Here is a 27,473-nt window from a genome sequence, read left to right as displayed (position 1 = left end):
TTTATTTGAAAATGGAAGGTGCTAAGATAAAATACTATATAGATGACACAACTAGGGAAGGGACTTGTGGCCCATGTGTCAAATCCAACAATTCTTGTTGGTCTCCCGGCCAAACTAGAGACACCTAGACGTGGTCAAGAAATGGTAGACCTAAAGCGCGGGCCACACCCCTCTTTTATATCCTTCAGGCAGGAACCTTGACCGAGGGTCGTCACAGGAGGTTAGACCCATCTCTGCTATCCAGGTTGTATCGTAGCTCATCCCACACTTAAACTGATTATTCATTCAGGAGTCATTTCACCTGCTGGTAACACACACAGCTGGAGAACACTAGACACTGAGGTAAATACCTTCAATACATCGATGATAGTCCCTTAAAATAGGGGGGGGGAGAGACTTAACAGACATGATTTGCATAAGTTAAAAGGCAAAGATTTTTATTTTAGGGGTACATGTGGCACACCATAACTTCAAGCACACAGGAAATGCTACTGTGAGATGAATACAATAGGCACTGCATCAAGAGTAAGGAATCATGGTTCTGGAGAGCATGTTATTTGAGGTCATGGTCAGTTATACAGCATCGGGTGAATGAATGCCTGGGTCTTGGATCAGTGCATGATGATAATAATACTACTACATAGAATTTATAATTTATATAGCACTTTTTAAAAATACATAACAACGCTTTGATCCAAAGGATATTGATTATACATAACTAATGTGATGCCATAAATATCTTAACACATTTTAAAAAGCATTGAGTAAATTAATTTATATCAAACAAGGCACATGTATGATACTTTGAAAAGTAAATGATTGGATAAAATCAATAAATACTATTTCAAAATGCAAATTTTCTTTAGACAATTTAATGAATTTACTGTCAATGATAATGTAGCCAATTGTATCACAAGAACCATAATTGCTCACCCTATGACAAGAAGGTATGCATGTTGTTTTTACAATCTATGAATCAATGTTTTTACAAGTGATGAATGTCCTGCTTTGTGAGGGGTTATAACTGCTGATGAACACTTGCCATTTCAGATGTTTCCTTCCTTCCTCCCTCCCTTGAAGAAATCACTGATTTAAAGAAATCACTGACGGTAAAAGAACATGATTGCTTTCACCAATGCAGTGAAGAAGAGAAGACTAATCCTACTACCGTACATTGGATCAGTGGTAACTACGAGGAAAGGAGGAAGAAAGGAAGGAGGCATCTGTAAAGTATTCAAAACAGGGCCTGTATATACAGTATATGGTCTGTTCTATTGTCTGGCTAACACAAAGCATCGTCTGTGTGGTCTGGACGGGTAGCCAGGCAACCTGCATTCATTTGAAAAGGGCAGAGCAGTGACATTACATACAACAGTCCAGTGTTTCCCCTAGGATTCTCTTTAGGCGGGACGCCGTTTGTCTTCAGTAGCTTGGCGTGTGCATTCGTCTAATACTGGTTAATATCTACAGGAGTATCAGGGAATCTTATAACCTTATAAGGTTCTTTGAGGGGATTCACAGCAACGCCCTGCGATCTAGAGCCATGAATCATATGAGGGAGCCAAAGATAATGTACGCTACTACCAAAAGGACAGGGGAAACCACTACGGGAGGTCCACCTAAGAACTTGTTCCTCTTTGAGCTGTTAATGTGAATCTTCAGACTATCACATATTGGATATTTGAAACATTTCTTCTCTGAAATGTTCAAGCTCTGAAATGTTCAAGCTCTGACGCTTGTATTGTTGCCCATGAGAGCTTCAGTAGATTGCAACAAACGCTATAGTAGAGAGTAGATGAGGATTTTTGGTTTTAAGGACATTTTAAACATTGGGTTGGTCCCCATTAAAATAATTATCATATTTTAACAATTTCCTTTCATCATCATCTTGCTGTTCATGAGCTGATCTGCTATCCCCCCCCTTCTCTGTCCTTTCCTCTAGCCTCACCTGCTCGCTTTCATTAACCCATGACACCCTTCTCTGATTTAGTCTCGTCATTGCACATGGCATGTAAACTTTTTGGATGGATTCATGAAAGCTCTTATTTAAATCATGTGGAATACGTTCACCGTGAACTTGCAGTGCCCAAGCTGAACATTAATGATATGCTCTGCGTGTTGTGAACACGTTGTGTCTATATAGCCTACCGCTGAAATGCGAGAACCAGTTGAGAAGATACCGCCTATTCAATGGCAGGGGGAACACTGCAACAATCACAAATGGTGAGATGGTCGCGAAGCTCAATGTAGATTCATCTTTAACAACAGATAATCGAACATCTTTTGACACTTCCAAATCAGCTGGACCTATCATTTGATGTAAAAAAAAATAATAATAAAGAAAAGCAAATGTAAAAAAAAAAGTTTGAAACCCCCCCCCCAAAACATTTACACCTTAAATACATATACTGTAATCAATTTGTAATTTATCAATATGCTGGTTTCTATAGTGTGACTTAATAATAATGTTTTGTACATTTATACTTTTGGACATTGGAATAACAAACAAAAAACATTAAAATATATCAATTAAGTGTCTCAGCATCTCTTTGATTATTTGGTCATGTGCAAAGTCTTTGCTTTTATGGAGTACAGACAGAACCCTTACAAACCTGAACCAGACAAAATGGCAAAGCGGCATGATCTGTGATATGAAGACAAATATTATTACACTATTTGGTAACGCTTTACAGTGCTATAACAAATAGTATTTAGTCTGACGTTTTGTATGAAGTATAAACGTGGTAATTATTTAATTAATTCTGTAACATTGGTAACTAATAACGGTAACGCTAATAACGGTAATAATTGCTCCTTTTTGCTAATTATTTTTATTTGTATTTTTTTACAATTAATCCTACCATGATGTAATTACTAAGTAATGATTATGTAATTACACTGTTAGAATTTGTACAAACAAATGTAGGTAGTAGGTACATGGTCTTTTTACTTGGTTACTCACCAGGAAATGAGAGAACCGGTAAATAAAGCATTACTGACCTTTTTTCACCCCCAAAAAAATTCTATCTTGTTGATTGTGAGATGATCCCTTGCAATAACCCTATTTCTCCATCACGTAACCGGGAAAACAGAACATTTATTTGTGAGTGGACAAATGCCAATGAGCAAATTCATGGATTATACAATTACAGCAACAAAACTGTTGTTTTTGGCATTTAACAAAGGTCATTTCTCATATTATCCATGATAGTTGACTGTTTACACTGTAACATAATAGTGAAATAGGGGTTACTGTCACATATGGACAGAGAGCAACGGATCTTCTGTAGAGCTCCAGATTGAATCTAACATCAAGGAGCCCAGAGACTCTACCAGTATATCAGATAATTTCACTGATATTAACCTGGAGAGAGTCAAGCTTCCTTTGGAGATCGCTGAAATGATCTGAAACCTCAAACATCCCACTGTAAACAGTCCAGTCAAACAGTTGGGAGCTTGCGACTAGCAGATCGAATAGATTAAGTCTGGTTGAGTTGAAAAGCACTGGTTGGGTTCAGAACCACGACTATGGCAGAACCGAGAGTGAATTCAGACAGAGCTGAGTCGGCACACATTTGACTGCTGGTGTACGGTCGCTTCTGTGAGGTAATAGTTCAAACAGTTGGGTCTCTTGTCGGAGGCCGTTTTCGCTGACCTGCGCTGGTCGTTCCCAACCGGCTATCGTGACAGATGCTATATCCAAGCCAAGATAGATAGGCTCTGGGGGGGCAGTCGTTACAAGACAGTCCTGACTCAGCTGTGTCTGAATACCCTTTAGTAGAGGCGTCTTGTCGTGTAGTCCAGCACCATGCTGGCCGCTCCTAGCAGGGCTGGCTCCTCCAGGTCAGAGGTCATGACCTGGATGCTCTGGGCAGAGGTGAGGGCGCGCTGGCTGATGACCTGCTGGACGGGGTTTTGGTAGTGGGAGGCCAGGACCCCTGACAGGATGACCAGAGAGGGGTTGACCATGTGGAGGATGTTGACTATGCCAACGCCGAGAGCCATGCCGGCTGAGGAGGGAGAGAGGGAGAGAGAGAGGGAGAAAGGGAAGGAGAGAGGGAGGTAGGGAGGGAGGGAGAGAGGGAAGGAGAGAGGGAGGAGAGTGGTTAATGAAACCCTTATTGAGAAATTTAGGAGACCTGATAATTGAATGGGGAACAGTTGATACACAGTTGCGTACTGTTCTTTTAACTGAGGCCTGGGTTACATGGAGAACATATGGCAAAAATCATTACAAAATGATCAGCGTCAAACGCAGGTATGGTAACCAACAAGATAATAATAATAATAATAATATTAGAATTGTAGTCAACATCAAAAATGGTTGAAGAGCTCAGGCAACTATAGGGAATAGTGTTACTCAGGACCTATGCCATGTTGTCGGAATGTGTAAGGATAGTATGTGTAAGGATGTGCAGGCCTTTGATTTAGCAAGTAGTAACAACTGATTCTATTAAGCTCTTGACTCAACCGACTGTTAAAACAGTTAAAAATGGATCTAGTATTGTGGTAAAACAGAAGATAGTACTTCCAGGACCAGGGTTGCCGACTACTGGTCAACATATGGGGCTTTTCCACTAGAGGGCTGACCCGGGTCAGCCCGGGCTGGCCTGCTTCTTTGGCGCTTTTCCATTTGTCGGCCTGGGTCGGGTCGGGTCGGGTCGGGTCGCTTCTTTAGCTACCCATCGAGGGCAGGAACCTTTTTTGAGACCCGGAACCTTTTTGCCAGGCTGCGTGTGACGTATGACGCTGCACACCGTTGATTGGTCAATGGAAATCGTCATCCCATGTTCATAGATTTCTTCGCTAACCGCCATCTTTAAATACCACATTCGCTCTTGGAAAATGTCACTACAGTTTCTGTAATAGCTTATTAATAAAGATTCGAAAAATTATGCTGACCATCGTATTATCTTAGTTTAATGTCATTTCAATGCATCATATAACTTTTATTTACAACAAGCATAACACAAAAATCGCTATTATGCACCGTCTTTGCCCGTGAACAACACCGGCTGTGAAGGTGGTACAAACACAATACTCCTTTGCTAACTTCACCATTGGTATACGGTCATTTTGAGCCCTTAACCACCGCGCTGACACCCCGAGAAGTTATGCTTTTAACCGTAAACTCAATGAACCGGGAGTTCACCCGCTGCTGCCTGCAGCACCGCTTGCTGCTGGTTTAAACTCCCGTTGACAGCGGGGCGAGAGAAACGTTTTAACAGGGAATTCGCTCCGCGCTGTGTCGACCGTGATAGCAGTGTCGTATCGACACCATTCAAATGGTTTTGGATTCCCTGTCCTCTCCCCTATCCGGACACGTTTGAATTGTTATCCTAACCCACGGTAAATCACAGTTATTAACCCGCAAAGGGCACCGTGTTTGCCCGTGAATAACACCGGCTATGGAGGTGGTACAATCACAATACTCCTTTGCTAACTTCACAATCGGTATACGGTCATTTTGAGCCCTTAACCACCACGCTGACACCCCGAGAAGTTATGCTTTTAACCGTAAACTCAATGAACCGGGAGTTCACCCGCTGCTGCAAGCGTATCTATAACGAACGCAGAGATTGAATGAGCCCCGCGTCAGTCAGCCTTTCCGTAGAAATACATCGCTCCGTTATATATCTAACGTTACATGTTTTAAGGCTGATCTGTGCATGATAGTGCTGCATTATGTTGATCTATTTATATCGATCTATTCTTGCCAATTCCTTATTACCAGTGGAAAGGGGGATGGCTAAAACACTTTGAATGGGATAGATAGGACTTTCCGTTCAATGGAGCATGATACTCGCGAGTTCATCTCGCTTTTCCCCCCGTTGATGTATTAAACAATCTAAGCAATCTAATCAGAGAGTTGTTATTGTGTAATATTATTGATGGATGTGCCATTTTTGATGGAGAGCAGTGAGCGGATGACTTGATGTGAGCATGTATTTGACTAATGCCGATAGTCTTGCAGCTCCGAAACCGGAGCTGCCTACAGCGGATTCAAACTACTCAACGTGTCAGGAGAAATAAAAATAGAATCGTGTCGGCATTTCCCTGGTTGCGAGATCTAAACTAGTCTACTAGAACTGAAAGCGGCAAGTTACAGGCACTTAACATTACATGTTGTAAGGCTGATCTGTGCACCATAGTGCTGCATTTTGACAATATTCTTATCGCATTTCCCCCTGCTGATCTGTATAGCGGGGGGAATCTTATGACACTGTTATGACGCGTAACTCCGCCTACTATCTCCTGCTCCTCCTACTCGTTCCTGGTCTGTTGTGTATAGTGGAAAAGCGCCAATATCCAGAACTGTTCAAAAGCGTGCCGAAGCGAACTGAGCCGATCCGAGCCGGGCCGTATAGTGGAAAAGCGTCAATAGTAAGTGTGGACCCACCTGTCCTGAGCACGGCGTCTGCTTTCGAGTTGCCCATCCGGGCTGCGTTGATGAGGTGGACGGCACTGACTGGCTCATTCTTCTTCAGATCCACCCCGTCAAGCTGCTCCTCTGTAGACCAAGCACACACACACAATAATGCACAAACGTGAACACACACACACACACACACACAATATCCCCACCCCCCACTTCTAATGCTGAAGAAATGTGGGAACAGTCGGGGTAGAGATAGAACAGAACAGTATTCTGGTTACAGAGTCTTAGGGCTTTCCACTAGCCATTGGGTCTTCTTCTTCTTTCGTGTAACGTCAGAGGTCCAACTCGGTGTCGCGTAGCCATGCCCGCATCTCTGGTTCTAGGTCGAAGAGGCTGGCTTCTGAGGGTGGTCTATATAAGGGGCAGATGGTGATTATGTGGTCGGCGGTCTGCTCTGGGTCACCGCACTCGCATGCCGCACTGTCCGCCAGGCCCCACGCCTTCATTGATGTTTTAAAGCGACCGACACCAGTTCGTAGACGGTTCAGTGTGGTCCATTGCCGGCGTGGTAGGTCGTCTCCTCCAATGGTGCCATCTCCTGGGTCCCAGATGTAGCGGTGGATTCGGGAGGGCCCGGTTGACTCCCACTCCTGCTTCCAAGCTGCTGCCAGCCATGCATCTCTGGAGATGTCCTCAGAGGTGGAGTTGAGCATGGCTTGTGCTGCCTTGTTGTAAGGGTGGCGGGTCTTGAGTCGGCTTGGAGGTGCTGGTGTTATGGTGGTGTTGTGCAGGATGTGCCAATCATGCTTTTGTGCCTTCCTGGCCAGGGCGAGGGTGGCAGCCTCCCGTCGGAGGCCGGCCGGTGCTATTCCCGCGAGGACTGGCAAGAGGGACACAGGGGTAGGCTTCAAGCATCCAGTTATTATTCGGAGGGAGGTATTGATAGCCACGTCGACCTTTCTCGCATGAGGGCTTCTGCTCCAGACTGGGGCGCAGTATTCTGCTGCAGAGAAGACCAGGGCTTGGGTGGATATTCTTAGCGTCTTAGCGGAGGCTCCCCAGGTTGTACCAGCAAGGCGGCGGATCAGCGCGGCCCTGGATGTCACTTTGGCCTTGACTTCTTCCAGGTGTTGCCTGAAGGATAATGTCCGATCCAGGCGCACTCCAAGGTACTTTGGGGCTTGCTGGACCTCCAGACATTTGTTGTCAACGCGCACCTCAAGTTCCCTCCTGGCTTCTCTGGTGCTGAGGTGGTATGCCGCTGCGACTGTCTTTCCGACACTGAGTTGTAGACGCCACCTTCGAAGGTATGCTACCAGTGTGCCTATGTCTACGTTAAGACCCTCTTCCATCGCCTTCCACGTTGGTCGGCTCAGCATGATGGCAAGATCGTCTGCATAGCCATACTTTCTAGATGCTGTATCAGGTAGGTCGTGGATGTAAACGTTGAACAGCATCGGCGAGAGAACAGACCCCTGCGGTACCCCGTTCCTCAGTCTTCTGAGCCTACTGCACTGGCCACTGCTGGTCTGTAAGATGAAGCTGCGGTTGGAAAGTGTCTCCATGATGAACTTCACCATGTGGCGGTCCGGTATTGTCCTCAGCAGCTTCAGGTGGAGTCCCCGGTGCCACACGGTGTCGTATGCAGCAGTCAGATCCAGGTACACTACCCCAGCTTTCTCATTGTCCTGGAAGCTGTCCTCGATGTCCTGACAGAGTAGTGTTACCTGGTCTGCTGTTGATCTTCCACGACGGAAACCAGCTTGTTCCCGTGGGAGCTGTGAGTCCACCACTGGCTCGATGCGGCTATGGATCATCCTCTCCAAGATCTTAAATGGGACACAGAGCAACGAGATTGGTCTGTACGACTTGGGGTCTTCTGCAGGTTTATTTGGCTTTGGCAGAGCTATGACAGAGGCACGGCGCCAAGTCTTTGGGAGCTTTAATCTCCGGTAGCATGATGTATAGAAAGCACAGAGCCAGCCAGATGTTGTTGTGCTCTGGTGGATGACGAACTCCGGGTGGATGTTGTCACGGCCAGGGGATTTGCCTGGCTTGAGCTTGCTCATAGCCTCACTGAGTTCCTCTGCTGTGAATTCTCCCGAGAGGTTGGAATCGACACTGGCCGCTCCCGAGATGCAGGACACCTCACGCGATGTCAGTCGGGCAAAGTCTTTGTCAGCATCCGGGAAGCGGCCGTTCTTCAGGAGCTGGGATGCGATGGCATTTGCTGTGACTGGGCAGCTGTGGGGTGTTGTATTTCTGCCTGTGAGCTGGTTGATGGTCTGCCACGCCTTGCGACTAGAATGGGTGAAGTCGATTGCGCTCCCCCGATTGATTGAGCCATTGGGTCTATGTGTCCCCTTCCTTGAAGAGGAAGACTAGGCTGTAAACATGACTGTAGCGTATTAAGCTTTGTCGAGTTATGATTGTCCACTCAGGCATATCATTTCCATTACATTTTAACCATTTAGCAGATCAGAGATTACAGGGACAGTCTCCCTGGAGTAATTTAGGGCTAAGTGCCTTACTCAAGGGCACACTAGTGGTGCTGTTCCCAAATGGGATTTGAACTCATGACCTTCTGATTACCAGTACAACTCTCTATCCACTAGGCCACCACTACCCCATATCAGTTGTAACAGAGACCCGAGACAGTCACACAGGACACGACCGGAACTGAGCGACAATTGGTCCCATGTCGGGTCTTCGTTATTATATTTACATCATATTCATATTATTATATTTTATTTTATTTATTATATATATTTTCTATTTTTATTTATTTATTTTGGTAAATTTTGGGCATTTAGGAGACGCCTTTATCCACAACAAATTCATTTGTCTAAGTAAGTGGTTCATCTATCCATCATAAGTCATAAGAAAAGGTCATCTATGCCAAAACCAAGGGCCAGATAATGGGCAGATAAAATGCTAGAAGGAGGAAGAACTACTGGTGACATTTGCAAACAGAGGCAGTGTCCCTGTAATGTTTTTTCTACATCTAGTTTTGTAATTCCAACATGGGGTGGGGTTGGGCGTTAAGAGAAGAGCTCTGACCGTCGTGAAGTCTTTTGGCCTCTCTCTGCAGCGCCATGCCGGAGGCGTAGGCCTCGATGCAGCCGTGACTGCCACACATGCACTCCGGCCCGTCCAGAGACACCATGATGTGGCCCAGCTCCGCGGCGCAGAAGGTGCTGCCGTGGATCAGCTCGTTGTGCTGGATGATGCCTCCCCCGATGCCTGCTCACACAACAGAGGGAACATCGTGTCCGTTGTGTCAATACAACTGTCGTGTGGAAACCCCCCCCCCCCCCCAATCTAGTGACACGACTTAGTAAGTTAACTGGATAGACTGGAACAGCATTTGTGACACGCACACCCAAGCCTAGGACAGCGTTGTGAAACACCTTAGGCTACATCCTGTTCATCCAGTCACATAATATGTGGCATTATAATGTCACTTGAATGAGACTACGACAGCGTTGTGACACACCTTCGCCTGATCCTGTTCAGTCACATATAATATAACTAAATTAGACTACGACAGTGTTGTGACACACCCTTGTCTGGATCCTGTTCATCTAAAAAGATGCCTGATGTATGTTTAATAGTGTCATGTGTTCCATTCCATCCAATCAGAAACAGCCTGGGTGATTGTTGACACAACTGTTACTAGGCCATAATATAACAACCTGTTCCAGTGATGATGGTGACAAAGTTTTCCACTCCCTTGCCATGGCCAAACTTTTTCTCGGCGAGAGCGGCGCAGTTTCCGTCATTGTCCACCCACACAGGGAGGTGGAGCACGTCAGAGATGGGGGTCCTGATGTCGATGGAGCTCCACTCCTCGATAAGCTTGGTCGAGTGGAGGACAACGCCCTCCTGGGGGTTCACACGGCCCCCTGTCGACACACCTGGGGGGGCGAGGTGGGAAAATGGTCAAACTAGGGCAGTGTGTGTACAGTGTATGTAGACTGTCTCTGGGCACATTATGGGGTCTAGTTAAGTTTTACGGTGTAATAGAAAAAAGGACAACTACGAAATAGGGACACTGGAATTGGGTGCCACTTTTAACATGAAGGCATAATGGAGTTTGAGGCAAATATATTTCACAAATCATGAATATAGGGTGTTATAAAGTGGGACCAAACTGGCTTGTGCTTTTTTGTTTGATCCTAACAAAGCATCTAGAATGCCAACAGATGATTTGTATTTTTCACAGTGATTCAAAAAGAAAAAGGGACCATCTATCTATAAGACAAAGAAAACAACATACCAACTCCAAGAATTCTACAGTTCAGGTGTACGGCATCAATGACGGCCTCGGTACACATCTTCAGGATAAGCTGGATTCTCTCTTCGTAGGTTTTGGGGTTGGCCTGTGTGTACTTCTTCACTATCTTACCCTAAAACGTCAAACAAATGTAGGTCTACATCACAATTCACTAACTATTTCCTCAATTTAAAAAGGTTTTCATGTTGATTACAGATTCTCAATTAATCAACAAATGACCCTTAAACATGTCCATAATCTAAATGCTCATGCAGATTCCCACAGTTAGGCATTTCATGCGAATTGTAAAATAATGTTATTCACCATTTACATTTCATGCAGATTGTTCACATCTACAATCATGTCATCACATAGAGCTCCAACATCCACCATGAGTAGACCTACTAAGTGTTACGTTGGTGTATATACATTATTTGATTGTCCCATGAAAGGAACATTTTTGCTAAATTGATTGGTTGATGAGTCTGTTTTGTGAATGTGAACGTGAATTACAGAAAATCAGAATGTTGTCCTGACAATAACTCACTTCAGAAGTCCAGGTACTCATAGGGTTTACCTTAGTCAAATGGGATTTTGGGATAGATGGCATTCAGTTAAAATTAGGTTTCATGTCATTTGTCGACAGCTCAATCTCTAATCTTGAACTCCTTCATGTACGGTGAGGGCATCTCGTTGTTAAAAATGACACCGTTCAACAAACTACATTTTGACGACATGCTTCGGAGGCCTATAGTATACGACCCTCCTACCTTCATAGAGACGATGGCCACTCGCAGGTTGGTGCCTCCCAGATCCACGGCCAAAGCGCTCTGGGTCTCCAGGATGTGGTCGATGTCCTGGGAGATGCACTCCTTCACCGGCGGGAAGCAGAAGCTCTTCTGCAGCGGCTCGTCCAGGTCGATGGTCTGCAGGAACTTCAGGATGCGCGGCACTGCGTTCCCGTCGCCGTAGATCTTTGAGCTGAGAGGCCACACCGGATGACACAGAGAGGTGTTTAGTCAATGCTCTGAGGCCACCACACACAGCCTTTGTTTCTGAAGGTGAAGCACTTGGCTGCCCTTTCTGGCTGCACTGATTATTTTTTATATATGCATATGTTTTCTAATAGCGACGATATTGTGTGTATATCCTTGTACACAAACAAAATGTAAAATAGGTATGTAAAAGTAAGTTTGCTCGATCATAACACCAGATTTTAGAAATTGCTTTGTTTGTACCAAAACAGTGCTCTTCACGGAAAGTTCTTCATTATGTGATCTCATTCCTTGATGGCTACCGATTTATTATGTCCATTTAGCACTATTTTAAAGCTCAAATCTACATTCTGGACCTTTTAGTAAATAAAATAGTTTTTCAAAACATAACCCTAACCGCAAATGTGTCAGGGCCAAGAAATCCTGAAAGCCAATGTTGGAATGTTTCTCAAGCAAAAACAATGTTATTACTAACCACGGGTACCGCTTCCCAAACTGCAACTCCAACGCATGGTAGATTTTATTTTGAGTGTCTGCGTCTCTGACATGAAGAACATTCTCCCCTGAAAAGAGAAAATCCAGCTGATCATCACTCTCATCATGTACAGTGTCTTACAAAAGTAATCACCCTGTAAAATAATCACATTTTGTTGGCTGAAATTTAAATACAATGATGATTTTTTTTCAATTGATTCATTTTTCAAGCATAGTGGTAGCAGCATTATGTTATCAGCAAGAATAGAGTTTGTGAGAATCAAGACAAAAACTTTTTGTGTCCTGACAACACAGTGTGTCATAGATTCCCTAAGATCTAGCCGATGCCCAACCACAGGCTACTGAGATATAAACTCTATAAATAGCTAATAATAATAATAATAATGATAATAATAATAATAATAATAATAATAATAATAATAATAATGATAATAAATCTATAAAACCTAGTGAACAGGCCTAGTGAACAGACCTAGTGAACATGCCTAGTGGACAAGCCTAGTGAACAAGGCTAGTGAACAGGCCTAGTGGACAAGCCTAGTGAACAAGCCTAGTGGACCCAAATTGACAACCTTCTAGAGTGCCAAAGGTGACTTTATTCACAAAAAATGCATAAATTGTAGCCAATCAAAGTATTGTTGCTAGGTAAATACCAAATAACCCTCGTAGGGCTAAGCTTAGGCTACAAGATTTGACATTGAGCCACAATGACAGTATTTTAACAACAGTAGATAATAAATAAAAATCTCGTGACCTCAAAAAAAACTATAGTTGCACAATGTTTCTGGCAAGTTGCCAGAGCCAGAGAGAGTACACCCACATATCTTTCAATATGACTGCAATAAGACGCAGTCAAACAGGCTAATCAGGCCAAACAAGCTAAGCGTGACAACCCAAACCCATGAACAAACCGGTTGGTATGACATGAACATGCCATTGCTTTAGAATAGGTAGTTACCTGCGTAAATGCTCATGTTAAACAAAGACACTTGATACAATTCATCTTTACCCGTCCTGCATACCAGTTTGTCCAGTAGGTCTGTATGCATGCATAGTTTCGACATATCTGTGTAGCGCCACTAAACTGATCTGTTCTCTCACTCTAACCTTTAGGCTTTAGTCCTATTGAATGGTATCATATCAGTTTGCTATGCACACAGACCTTCTAGACAAACTGGTATGAAAAATAGACAAAGATGATTTATTGTCTCAAGTGTCATTGTTTATGTAACATGAGCATTTACGCAGGTAACGATGGAGACATCTGTCAAGCTTTGTTTGAGTGTGGTAAGGAGTTTGCTTTGGTCCTACCCCTCCCTATCCCATATGAAGCTTGTGATGACAACTATCTATTCTATTTTAATCCTTCTGAGCACATCCTGGAAATGTCATAAACGTCCCAGAGAGATAAGAGTAAGGACATGCCGTGATGTCATTATCGTCTGTGTTCACTATATGCCAATCGTTTTACCCGCTGACATAATTATGTCAGTCAATAATTAATTGTGATCTGTTAGTCTAAACAATAGTCTACTGTTGTTTGTTATATTGAGTGGGCTATTCAACACTTAAAATACTAATTAAAACACAACGTTTTGGTAATTTTCTCAACTTTGGGATTTTCTCAACTTGTTTCCACCTCTTCCACCAGACCCTGTCACATATACAGACTTTAGTTGTTGTCGTTATCATCGCTTATCCTAAAATATCTCCAAACTGCTGACATTGCTCCTCCTCTGCCTACCTGCTACGAGAGGTTATGTTATGTTGCTGTAAATTGGTTTTGGGAGCGGATGCACTGGAGTAGTTTTACGGGTACGAGTACATGAGCACAGTATCGGGTACAGAATTGTTTTCCATCAGTTCTTGTAGTGAGTTACCCTTTGATCTACCACCCAGTCTGAAGTAGAAAACAAAGCAATGGCCGGTTTGTTCATGGGATTGCCAGTTGTCACGCTCAGCTTTGTCACTCACTCACCATCACAGGGTGTGAATAAATAGTTACAAATGGTTGGCCTGATTAGCCTGTTTGACTGTGTCTTAGTCCTATTGAAAGGTATTTCAGTGTATTATATAGGTTGAGGTAAATTCCACTTGAACCAGTCAAGTTAGTTAGTTAGACAATGTGAAGGAGTGGCCCCCAGCTATGGATTTTAACTGCCAAAGAATTCCGGAACATTGAGTGCCAGGTGTACTGAAAAATGTATGCACTCGCTGCAATGTAAGTTGCTTTGGATAAAAGTGTCAGCTAAACAGCATATATTGTTATTATCATTATTAAGTTGTTAGTGTGTGGTCTCCAAATAAATATGTGAGTACAGGAGGATCAGTGTACTAGCTACTGCACCAGCTAGACTTTTTATATTTTTTATTTAACCTTTATTTAACCAGGCAGGGCCAATAAGAACTAATTCTTATTTACATTGGCGGCCTGTTTACATTGGCTGAAGACAACGTACTCCAGATCAAGCTAACTTACTTCTCACTATGGAGGAAGCATGACAGTATTGACCCAGCACTAACATGTTTAGGCTTATAGTTTTTCCTGGGCTAGATATTCATAATCCACCAAGGAAACTTTCCCAGGATGAAAATAATTCTTCAGGGCGTGGCCCTGTCCTTATTTCACAACTATGTAAACAGGATGTCATTTTGGGAAAATGCCCATCAACTCAATAGAGATTTAGCAATTTGTAGTGAGTGAGAAATCGGTGAGGTAAACAATAAAACATGAATTTATGGATTTTACAATCACAGAAAGCTCATTTAAAATGTTCTCTATGTAGTTAGCTGTGTTTACCCTGCTGTTAAAAAGCGTTGTTATTACACTGTGACGTAATAGCGAAGTAGGGTTACTAGACCGTGGTCCTCTGTGGCTCAGCTTAGGTTGTGGGTTCGATTCCTGGTGGGACCATACATACCGAAAATGTATGCACTCACTGCAATGCAAGTCGCTTTGGATAAAAGCGTCAGCTAAATGGCATATATCATTATTATTATTATTATTATTATTATTATTATTATTATTATTATTATTATTATATTAGACCACCATACCCGTCTCTCTGCCCGTCTGTCTGGTCCCAAGGTTGATGACGGGAGTCCCGAAGGCTCCAGCCTCACGGACGCCACAGCTGCTGTTGCCGATCATGCAGCCCGCGTGGCTCACCAGCTGGATGAACTGCTCAAAGGGCACGTGCTTCACTGCCCGGAAGTTGGGGTGCTGCTCCACACCCATCTTCCTCATCACACGCACCATCTCCTTACTTCCTGTTGTCAAGACAAGAGGGCAGGGGGGAGTAAGAGCCTGGCTTATGACGGCCTGAAGGGCTGATGCCTTCAGATGATTTGAGGTATGAGCAAAGAGAGGATAGACATGACACAGAGAGAGAGACATGCCATAGAGAGAGAGAGAGAGAGAGAGAGAGAGAGAGAGAGAGAGAGAGAGAGAGAGAGAGAGAGAGAGAGAGAGAGAGAGAGAGAGAGATCAAGAGCACATGTTTAAGGAAGTTCATAACTGACCTGCATCAATGTTAGGGAAGAGGATGAGTGTCTTCTTGTTGAAGGTGATGATGGCGTTCAGCATCAGCTCGTAGATCTTGATGGAGTTCTTTATGTCGGTGGTGACCGGGTGCTGCAGGGCCACTATGTAGTCGTGCTCCTTGACATTGTCCCCTAGTGATGACACGAACACATTCTCAGCATTCTAAAGTTGCTGAAGTAATTCTTTTGCTCAGAAGATGAGGGTGCCAAACAAAGAAAAACACTTCTTTCTTTTTCACTTTTCTTTGTTTGGCCAAAATGGTTTGTGTCTGCCTTTTACATTTACATGTTTGGCATTTAGCAGACAATCAATCAATCAATCAATTACAATCAATACATTTGTAAGTAAATCAACTATCCACTAGTCATAGCAGGAAAAGGTCATCTATGCTCAGGCCTGTTGGGCCATTGGCGGTCGTTGTGCTAGAAGAAGGAAGATTTTTATTTTTTAAGATACAGGAGAAACGTTACAGGGGTGACCGCCTCTCCGGTGCACCTGCTTGACTATGCAGCCTGGATGTGAGAGTGTTTTCCCTTTCCAAAGGTCCTCAATGGACAGCCCAATCATTTGTAATGAACCACAACATGGAATATGGGGGAGTACAATCTGACATCACTGGCTTCACTGTGGACTTCCATGGTGACAGTGATACAAACTGTTGGCATGGCAACTGTATCGCTCTGTATCTGTGTCTGGTGCATTATGCCTGTCTAAATGCTGCATCAAACAAGACATTCTGATGTGCTAAGTTGGATCCTTGGGTTGACTCTACCCTTAACCCTAACATTAACCCTTACCTTAATCCTAACCTTAACCCTTACCATAACCGCTTTAAATTACCACTACAATGGAGTTAAGTCAGAGTCGGGTCGTCCCAAGGATATAGAATTTAGAACCGACATAGAATTTACCTTCCGGAGACCCAGAGATCCCTGTTCTCTCCTCATGCCCTTTCCACACCTATACTTCTTGTCTGATTCAGTTCCATTGTGTTCACTTTTTTTATCTGCGTTTTTCATTTGGGTTGGTCAGGTTTCACGAATTCCAACAAAACCAATCCAAGTAGGTAAACAAACCCCTGTGTTCTAAATGCGACATCCAACATGATATTATCGAAACCAAACTCCCTGTGTCCTTGTAACTGTATCATACTCTATTCAGCTTGTTTGCAATCTCATCGGTCTCCCAATACAGTTTGGCGATTTTCACAGTTTAATCAGGTAAAGATCTGCGTGCGTGCTAAATTCACTGTAATTCACTGTTTGCCTGTTAAGTAAGAGCCCAGCATGAGATAACTAAACCGATCAAATTGTAAAGCAAAATTTTAAATTTGTAAATTCAAATTTAACCTTGAAAAGTTTTTTGCATGGCTACTGACACAGCACCAAGAGAGAGTATGAGTCTTGACATACACGCGTGTGCACGCGCACACACACACACACACACACACACACACACACACACCGAGCCAGTTCTTGATGATGTCCATGTAGTCATCACGGTGGTGGGCAGCCAGCAGCTTGTCGTAGGAAGGGCAGCCGGCCAGTAAGATGCGGGCATGGTCCTCGCACATGGCGATGAGGTGCTGCTCGGCGCTGCGGGTACAGCAGGCGTGGTAGTGCGCTAGCTTGGAGATGGCGTGCCGGATAGAGTCGTCAATGGTACCGCTCACCTGCGAGGTGACAGGGACGGATTAGACAAAAGGCCTTTGTTGGGAGTCTATGGAAAATCCTTCCCCTTGAAATAATACCTGACCTTTGGTTGCATTGTTACAAGGCAAGCAGGGAGTTCACCACATGTCTTAAGCTAGTCATATCAGATCACTCCCACAACAATGAAGACTGTTAAGAGGACATTTTTCCTCCCCCTCCCAAACTATTTTCAAGCCGTCTAAATTGTCATGACATCCTCCTCACTGCTCACCTCGCCGCCCTCCAGGTGGAGGATGCGGATGTTCATGAGCGCCGCGGCTGTCGCCAGGGCCAGGGCATCGAAGCGGTCGCCGTGGACGACCAGGACGTCTGGTCGTAGCCGGTGGAGGACGTCTGGGAGCTTGACCAGGGCCAGACCCACCGACTCCACCATGGCGGCCTCGTCCTCGCCACGTACGATGGTGTGCAACTTGGAGCCGATGTCAAAGTCGTCCTGCTCGATCATTCGGAACGTGTTGCTAGGGGGGGGACATGGCCGGTTACCAAAAGATGACTTCACACTTTTTTCTTTCAGGAGGCAAAAAAGGAACTGAGGGATTCATTAGATTCATGTCAGGATCAACAACCTATTTTGTCTGACTCCTTCCTGAGGGAAACTAGCAAAGGAAACAGCTAAGTTGGATCCTTGAGACGACCCTACCCTAAATCTTAACCCGTTTCCTTAAACATAAACCCTTAACTTGACCTGTTTTAAATCTCCATTTCAATGGAGTTATGTCAGAGTTGGGCCATCCCAAGGATCCCACTTTACCCCCAATGTACTGTCCAGAAACCCAGAGAGCCCCCCCCCCCCCCTGCCCTTTCCACACCTATACTTCTTTCAGTTTCAGTTCCATTGTGTTCACATTTCTTTCATTTGCATTGTTCATTTCAGTTGGTCAGGTTTCACAAATTCCAAGCCAACCAAAAGAAGTAAGTAAAACCCGCTCTCACATCACCTACTTGTCACAATCGTAACGTTTTTCACTGTTGTTTTGGTATTGTACTGACAAAGAACAATTGAGGATAAGTGCAGTACACATGAGCAATCCACCAGTTAACCAAAAGCAGTGAATGAAACTCATGCAATTGTCTTCACCAAAACCAGCACATTTGCAGTAAATCCAAGGCCATGAAAAAACAGATTTGTTGCAAGCTGCACTGATTCCTCAAATGGTCAACAAAAAGACAAGCATGAACAGTGAGCTCATGTTCACAACTACCCAAGACAGGTGTCTCCGTTTAAGGATCAGAAAGAGCTGTTTCAGGACTGGACTCCCTGCTGTCTCTGCTTACCCATAATCATCGATGAGATGGGAGCCAAGCACCACCACCTCTAGCTCAAAGTCGTCCGGGTTGGCTTTGATGCCAAACATGATGGGTGCCAGCTTGGAGTAGTCGGCGCGGTTACACGTGGCCACACAAACCCTCAGCTTCCTCTTGGACTTCTCCTCCATGGTCTCAGTTTTCTCTCTGGTCCTTTGCATTGTCAGATAATACAACTCCTATAGGGCAGGAGATAGATAGACAAAGAGATACAGAGATACAGAGAGAGAGAGAGAGAGAGAGAGAGAGAGAGAGAGAGAGGGAGAGACAGAGAGAGAGAGAGAGAGAGAGAGAGAGGGAGAGAGATACAGAGAGAGAGAGAGAGAGAGAGATACAGAGAGAGAGAGAGAGAGAGAGAGAGAGAGAGAGACAGAGAGAGAGAGAGAGAGAGAGAGAGAGGGAGAGAGATACAGAGAGAGAGAGAGAGAGAGAGATACAGAGAGAGAGAGAGAGAGAGAGAGAGAGAGAGAGACAGAGAGAGAGAGAGAGAGAGAGAGAGAGAGAGAGAGAGAGAGAGACAGAGAGAGAGAGAGAGAGAGAGAGAGAGAGAGAGAGAGAGAGAGAGAGGGAGAGAGAGAGAGGTTCATATAAATCCTCCGATAGTCACTGAACCTCTACTGAAACTGTGATTCCAGCTGTGTGAGTCCAGCCTGAATTACTGTTTGTAGCAAAGTTTGCAGAATTGTTCTGTCAGTTAATTTTGGATATCTGCCTTATGTGGCTGCAATGCTATTCAGTTTGATAAAACAACTACACTAGAAAAAAAGAAAAGAGAGACAGTTCAAATCCCACAAAAATAACTTTCATAAACCCCTGCTCGATTGAGTTAATATTAGAACTAAGAGATGCCAAACTCTTTTAATATATCAGATTTATATTCACTGGAATAGTGAAAAGGAATAGGCCTAACTCAAGTGTTATCTGTACATATATATTCATGGCTTTTGCATCTGGCTAGATGCCAAATGTGTTTTGTTGTCTCTGTACTTGTACTCTGCCAATGACAATTAAGCTGAATCTGAATCTGAATCTGAATAAGGATGACTGAAACTTGGCCGTGGAGGAAGTGAATTTACTGAGAAAAGTATTTGTTATTACTTGATTCCAGTGAATCTCACAACTGCGAGGTGTGGCTGAGAATGAACAATGTGTGGTGCGCAAGCACTGGGGGGAGGAGTTGTGGGACATGATTGGTGGCGTAGATGAGATTAAGTCAATTAATACAGTGGCTATGGGACCGGCAGATTTTTCTGATCCTTGTATTGCAAACAACAGGGTATACACAGGAATCTTGAGGTTAATTTCAATACCTTTCTAAGACTTTTTAAAGACCGTGTCAATCTTTTTCCAGACCTCACCGCCACTTCGAGCTGTAACCGTTTACATCAGTGACACCTTTAACTTAACAGTTTTAGTTTGCAATAGACTAGACCACTATCATACAACACAATTTCCGATTCATCTCTGTTTTTTAATAAAACTAATAAATTCACAAACTTTTACTAAAGGTTTTTAGGACTCAAACTCTTTGGACAGAGTTTAATTCAGAAAAATACCTACAAAATTCAAGACCTCATAAAATCGTGATAAAACTTTTAAATACTTATTAAGGGTCTTGATTTTCCCAAAATGTATTTATCAACGTTTAATACTTTTCAAGACACCGCGGATACCCTGAACAAACAAACAAAAAACAAAAAGAGGCCAAGGTACAATAAGTGAATGTAGAAAATTGATTTTCAGTAATTATGTTACCGATTTGATCATTCTGTGGTGTAGCACACAACCTAAACGTAAAATCGCTGTACAAGACCATACTCACATGAATGTTCCTGTTATGCAGGCTCTGTAGCATGAAAAGACACACACAAGAGTAAAAGGAAACTAATCACTCCACACATTATTACAAAAATGCAAACATTCCAGTTCAGCTACTTGTGGAGCGGTCATCTGGCACCTGATGTTGCATGCCTGTGCCTCTGTTGACTACAAGCAAAGCAAAGAACATCCATAGGTTTCTGCTTGTTCGGTTGTTATATTGCACTAATACTCTTTGGCAACAACATTGGTGTTCTACTGCCCAGGACCCCCACATTGTGCCAAACCCCATATAAAACTTAAACCAGGCTAATATTGACAGAAGCTTAGGCAACAGACTAGGGACGTGCAGGGCATATACTACTAGTAGTAGTACTAATGTAGCTTGAGATGAAATGGTGGCAGTGATTGTCTGCTAGTTGTTTATTCAAAGATGATACATGATGTATTCAATGTCAAAGACAACATTTCTGGAGCGCAGCACTGATTTCTAGTAGCCTATAGGTTGATCAACCAAACATTTCGCTTTTTTCCCCCGCAAACCTTCCTTTCAGGGTAGGACACCCATCTCTGCCAGATCAAAAGGTTAGGTCCTATGGCCTACTCCAGTGATAGTCGACCCTGCTCCTGGTGAACCGCAGAACTGCAATCTGTTGTCCCAGCTCAGCACTGACTGATTCAACTAATCAACTTTTTGAAGATCAGTTGACTGATTCAATTAGGTGGTTTGATGGCACTAGGCTGGGACGAAAACCTGGACCCACTGTAGCTTCCCATGACCAGGATCGAGTGTCCTTGGCCTACTCCATCCAGCCAAAACATTGCAATGCAATGGATTCGGTGAGTAATCCCCACTACTACCTAGTTAGTGTAGAGTAGTGGGGATTACTCACAGAATCCATTGCATTGCAATGTTTTGGCTTGACTAGCGAGTGTCTTTTTTTCAAAAACACATTTATTTACATTTTATTCTGAATAAATGTCTGTAAAACACCTAGGCCTAAGTGTAGAGGCTACAAGCAGTGGCAGGTCTCAAGCTTTCTGATCATATCAGAGCTACACATTGTAAAATGTACAACACATTAGACAAATAGACAAATGTAGCCTACTTGTTGTAAGTCGCTTTGGATAAAGGCGTCTGCTAAATGTCTAAAATGGAACACCACCACAACAGTGTCTAGCAACAGTCCTAGAATGTCTGAAACAATGTTTTCTCTTTGGCAGAGCTAGGAAAGTCAAGCTGAGATGATGCTGACTGGGTGTCATTCAATAGCATGATGCTCACAGCACTGCTCACATGACATGACCGATTCACACATTTCTATTTCACTTCTCAAAAACGAATCAAGGCATTTTAATACATCTCACAATTAATCAGAAAGGCCGTTTAACATAACGTTTCTATGAAAACCCATTTGATCACAGACCCATCATTAGATCGCCTAGATGCAGTAATGGGTCTCGCTAACAGCAACGTGAAATTCAAACCATCTCACATTTAGTCCGTTCAACAACCAGAGAACATAATGCAAAGCTATTTATCTAGGCCCTATCCTATTATGCGAAAACATATTGTTTTCCTTTGAGAGGCCAAATCTCTCACAATGCTATCGATGCTAACCAATACTGGTAATTTAACACTAAAAGCCCTCTGGCTGACAGACACCATATCCCTGGTTTTAAATGAAGCATCACAAGACCAAAGGCTGCAGTCTCCTCCGTGCAATGGGGGGAGGGAGCATGTGAGGAGGAGAGAGGGAGAGGGGGGAGGGATGGAAACAAAAAAGAGGAAAAGCCAGCTGACTCACATGTGGGTTTCTGCCTATACGCCCTGGATTCATCTCTGTGAATTCCCTCTCTCTGTTTCTGTCCTCCACAATTCAGGCTTGCCAAGCATTAAAGAGATCCACTGCTAGAACCACCTGGTTCTTGCCGACAAAGCGCCGTCCGAGGGAGAAGCAAGGGAGGGCCCGGCCCATTCTCTGCCACCCTCTTTTGCATGTGAGCTCCTCATTGGCTGATGAGGGAGAAGGGAGGGAGAGGGGAGGCCGGCAGCTTCAGCCACAGTACTCCTCTCACAGACAAGGTACTTACTATCTGGCCATGCTGTAAAGGACGGAAGTAAGGTAAAAAACCTAAATAATAATAATAATAATAATAATACAAATAAATAATAAATACATCAAATAACATACTCTGACATGTTGTGACATACCCTAACCTTGATATATTCACCAAAGAGATAGTGTGACTAACCTGTTTTTTGGGGGTGGGACAGGTGGACCTTGTCCAACTCAGACAAGAGAGACGAAGTTAGCCCTGCCCCCTTTTATTTCTGGTACCAAAGTGCATGTCGGCCCTCTCTGTGCTTCATAACCTGGATTTACATTTACATTTTTGGCATTTAGCCATCCAAAGCGGCTTACAACATGGCCTACATCTGTCTAACTTGAGTCATCTATATCCATCAGCCATCGATTTCAAACCTGTATTAGAACCTATATATTACACTCCCGGGTTAACGTGAGTCCTTATCTTTATAATCTGTTTCAACGGACTTCAGCCTTGTCTCTTCTTTACATTTCAACCGTGACATGCACGTAAGGAGGGTATTGTTTGTATCTGTTGACACAGAGAAGGTCCATTTAGTCTCTCACTAAAGAATGAGACCAAAAAGGTCATGGTCGGTGCATACGAAAACATAGGCCAATGTCTCACACACGCACACGTACACACACACATGTACACACACACACACACAGACACCCACACACCCACCCACACACCCACCCACACACACACACACCCACACACCCACCCACACACCCACACAGACACAGACACAGACACACACACACACATGTACACTACACACACACACACACACACACACACACACACACACACACACACACACACACACACACACACACACACACAGACACCCACACACCCATCCACACCCACACACACACACACACACACACACACACACACACACACAGACACCCGCACACCTTCCTACAGTACAGCTCTGGGCGGGTATATAGTTTGGTAACCACCAGGAAGGAACATTTCATTCTTTTGTGTTCCAAGTCAATCCTGAGTATTCGGGCTATGTCCATCGACATAGACTCATAACTCATAACTTCGTCAGTTGCAAGTAGGCTTACAAGATGATCAAAAGAAGAAGAAGAAAAAGGGGAGGGGAAAGCAATCCCAGTCAGGCTGCATATACAGTCACCAGTCCCAAATCACTGAGGCCTTTTTTTTTTTTTTAAGAAGAAGAAGAAATAGTTTAAACCGACAACACCCAAACAGAGCTCTGCTCAGTCAAACTCATGGTGTTGAACTTCATGCAGTCGACAACCCAGGCTATGCCTTTTGCATGGTGGCATCTCATTGGCCTGAACCTGACAGTTCACTGACGACATTTGCATAATTCATCACGATTCATGACAAGTCAGGGTTGATACTGGGCAGACGAGGAAGCTGCCACGTATCAACTAGGAGCCATTTATTATGCTGTAACGTATGTGTGTATGTGTGTATGTGTAATATTTGAATTCAAGGTGTGGTATTGTGTGATTTAACAACACGGACTTCAGCCTATCCTGTTCGTTGCATGTCAACAGTGACATGTATGCAAGGAGCGTACATAGCAATGTGTAGGCTATAATCAGACAACCTATAGGCCAACTTAGTCTGTCATTTAGTCTGTCATTTACTCATTTTTCACTATATGTTGTTAATATTTGAATTCAAGGTGTGGTATTGTGTGATTTAACAACATGAACTTCAGCCTATTCACATCCATGCGAAGATCGAGATTACCGTATGTAGGCTATAGCCTAATCTACACAGACAACCTAGTCTGTCACTTTTCACTATGAAAACCACAATCACATTAACCAGTAAAATGACGCCGTAAGAAAGAAAACGGGTTGCAGAAAACTAGTACAATAGCGCCATCCACTGGTAACAACAAGAAATACACTTTAGTAAGAACATGACATGATGATGCTTTAAATACGGAAGAAGGTGTTTCCAAACAAGAAACAGGCAAACCTAAGAACCCTCGAGTGAACAACACGCATGATTTTCCCATGATAAGAGTGGCGGTATATATGTTATGGTACATGTGGGAAAACTAGGGTTAGGGTTAGATGCTAGGGTGCTAGGGTTAAGGTTAAGGTTAGGGTTAAGGTTAGGTGCTAGGGTTAAGGTTAGGGTTAAGGTTAGGTGCTAGGGTTAGGGGTAGGGTTAGGGTTAGGTGATAGGGTGCTAGGGTTAAGGTTAGGGTTAGGTGCTAGGGTTAAGGTTAGGGTTAGGGCTAGGGTGCTAGGGTTAGGTGCTAGGGTGCTAGGGTTAAGGTTAGGTGCTAGGGTTAAGGTTAAGGTTAGGGTTAGGGGTAGGGTTAGACATGCCAGCATGTACTAAATCGACGTAGCACCTAACCCTAACCCTAGTTTTCCCACATGTACCGTAACATATGTACAAAATGACAGCGTTGCACACACACCATACCGGTATCATCACACACCAATGCAAGCCAGTGCACCTGGTGGATCATGGACCATGGATCACGACACCAATGTTGGTCGAGATTGTCAATTGTCACAACATTTCTTGCAACAACCACCTATTCGTTAAATACCGAGAAATGACAATGTGGCCCAGGGTAGCTAGCCCTTGTTGACATATGCATGCATTGAGAGACACTATTAGTAACAGTATCAGTTATGGGGGTTATCAATGAGCGACATGTTATTGATCTCATAACGTAGTAATACACAGCCAGCTCGAGCTAAAGCTTGAGATTCTTATCTTTGTGTTTTGTTCATGTTTGGTTGAAAAGCTAATAATCAGAGCTACAGAACTAACTATCACGCCTTGATTTCCCATCGGGGATCAATAAAGTATCGATCTACTCCCTCTACTACTAACAGTTCTCTGGCTGAACGCAGTCAAACGTTCAGCTAGTCTGCCTTAGCTCGCTAGCTTAGCATAGGTTAGCCCCACTGCGGTCTCTGCCGTCTGCCTTAGCTCGCTAGCTTAGCATAGGTAAACTGCGGGCGTTGTTAGCTTAGTTAAGCTAGCCATCCTTTTCATCACAACCGTTATCTACCTATCCCATTATTAGCTGGCGTTAGTCATTCATATTTCACTAGTGGCAATTTAAAATCATTCGACTAAGTTAGTAGTTGGGGGACATTTACCGTTACCTTTCTTTTTAAACGGGACCTACCATGGTTACGGATTCACAAGACTTCGCTAGCTAGCTAATAAATGCGTAACCCATGGATTATTCGGGTCCATCGAACAGTAGCGACGTTATATTTAATTATAGCTATATGACGCTTCTGTGTTAATCGCTATCAATGTGACTAATCTACCTACAGGCGTTTCTAATGATACATTTAGTTTATGAAGCTACATTTTGCTAAACCGATACGACGTTGTTACAGGTTACTGTCTGGGACCCTTCATGGACGCCGTCGTTTCAGGAATTAGTCTTTCCCCGATCAAACTTTAGCTGAACGAACGAGTTCAGCTCAACTTTTCTGCCAAACCACGCTGGCGAACTGACTGTCCACTGTTCACTGACTGGTCAACTAAAGCGTTAACAACTTAAAACATAAAGCATTTACTTGAGTTATCCAGCAGGTCCTCCTCTTCTCATCGTTGCAGTGTGTATTTAACGGTTTAGGGTTTCTAGCAAAACCATCACAACCGAGTCAGAGATGTCCCGAGGCGTGTCGACCTGAGTTGGCTCAGGTCTTTAGTTTCACTCATTCATCCAGTGTGGGTGAGAGTTTAGCCCATATTAATATACATATATATTAATAGATAACACCTACGCCTCTATAGCCGCTGATAGATGTGTTATGCTCAAGGAATTTCTAGTACAGTTACCTAGGTAAAGTTAGTTTTGTATTGGATATTTGGTTTTCTCATTTCAATAGCTGTTAAAACCAGTGTGTCGATGAAAGTCGATGAAAAATAGATATAAAAAAACAAAATATTTGTTATATATACAAAGGCATTTAGAAGTAATATTAAACATCTTTTAAATTGTTTACTTAAAAAAATCACTGATAGCTGCTTTAAAGTTACCAAATGGAACTTTCGTCCTCTGGGGGAGCTCTTGAGCTAGATGGGTCCCCTAAATAGCCAGACATAATTATTGTCAAGAAATGACCTGATTGGACAGATCAGGGCACACCCATGAGCAACATAATGAACCATACAGTCAACACTTCAGCCTACAGACTTTATGTTAAAGAATTAGAGATTTGTTTAGAAAGTCTCCTATGAACTAAAACAATAGCAAACATGCATACAAATGCAGTCCTCCGTGTCAATCATACATAAAGATGCCTCCACACGTCCGCAGTGAAACACAACTATTTTGTCAGGGTAACATTTTCTTTAAAAAATCCAAACATCAGTGGAACGAATAACAATAATACACTGACAACATGTCTGCGTTGCCCTGTGGAGCGATCCATCTTTAAGATGTTCACTAAGTGGTTGAGGACAGGATATGCTCTCACTGTACTTTGACCATCCATACTCTCTCCCTACATGACTCTGCCTTTTGCTGGTGGAAATCGAAAACCCCCACAACCGGCTCATTTTCCAAATGTGAGCCCTATGTGTTTTTGTATGTACTGTATACTCTCAAACTTCCTGTTGTAAACCGCAAATACATTTTGAATGAATGAATGAATGAATGGTCTTTATTGTCATTAATATAGTACAGGTACCATACAACGAAATTTGGGAGGGGGGGCTCCCCTGGTGCTAGGATTTTTTTTTTTACTAAGAACAAGAAGGGAAAAGAGCTGGTTTACATAAATAAAGGCTATATCCACTATCCACTATACTATACTATACAAATAAAACACTGTGCTGTACTCTATGCTATGCTATAAATATCCTAACA

At 43.4% G+C, this 27,473-nt stretch overlaps 1 protein-coding gene across 5 annotated transcripts; it reads right to left on the bottom strand.

Moving 5' to 3' along the window:
* Window positions 1-434: 434 nt before the first annotated feature.
* Window positions 435-26,293, bottom strand: gne (glucosamine (UDP-N-acetyl)-2-epimerase/N-acetylmannosamine kinase). 5 transcript variants are annotated; one of them, XM_080535129.1, is made up of 15 exons: window positions 22,333-22,479; window positions 20,529-20,552; window positions 18,677-18,885; window positions 17,613-17,859; window positions 17,154-17,361; window positions 15,668-15,820; window positions 15,203-15,415; window positions 12,126-12,213; window positions 11,426-11,636; window positions 11,203-11,232; window positions 10,659-10,788; window positions 10,075-10,296; window positions 9,440-9,622; window positions 6,401-6,511; window positions 435-4,010 (listed from the first exon to the last, which is right to left on the bottom strand). In XM_080535129.1, exons 1-15 carry the CDS (start codon window positions 22,363-22,365, stop codon window positions 3,775-3,777), a joined length of 2,298 nt encoding a protein of 765 aa, XP_080391255.1. In that variant the 5' UTR covers window positions 22,366-22,479; the 3' UTR covers window positions 435-3,774. The 5 variants fall into 5 exon arrangements, with proteins under 5 accessions (XP_080391255.1, XP_080391259.1, XP_080391257.1 ...); XM_080535133.1 differs by lacking the exons at window positions 20,529-20,552; window positions 22,333-22,479 and adding an exon at window positions 26,176-26,293; XM_080535131.1 differs by lacking the exon at window positions 11,203-11,232.
* Window positions 26,294-27,473: the final 1,180 nt, after the last annotated feature.

Source organism: Nansenia antarctica, assembly GCF_963989245.1.
Source record: "Nansenia antarctica genome assembly, chromosome: 6".
Classification (NCBI taxonomy): domain Eukaryota; kingdom Metazoa; phylum Chordata; class Actinopteri; order Argentiniformes; family Microstomatidae; genus Nansenia; species Nansenia antarctica.
This window is presented reverse-complemented; position numbering and strand designations above follow the sequence as displayed.

Excerpts from the sequence above, each read along its gene's own strand:
- gne (XM_080535129.1), bottom strand. The coding sequence starts at position 22,365 with ATGAATCCAGGGCGTATAGGCAGAAACCCACAT. Across the intron at positions 18,886-20,528 it reads TGCATAACAGGAACATTCAT|GAGTTGTATTATCTGACAAT; the intron begins GTGAGTATGGTC and ends CCTGCCCTATAG. Across the intron at positions 4,011-6,400 it reads AGACGCCGTGCTCAGGACAG|CCGGCATGGCTCTCGGCGTT; the intron begins GTGGGTCCACAC and ends CTCCCTCCTCAG.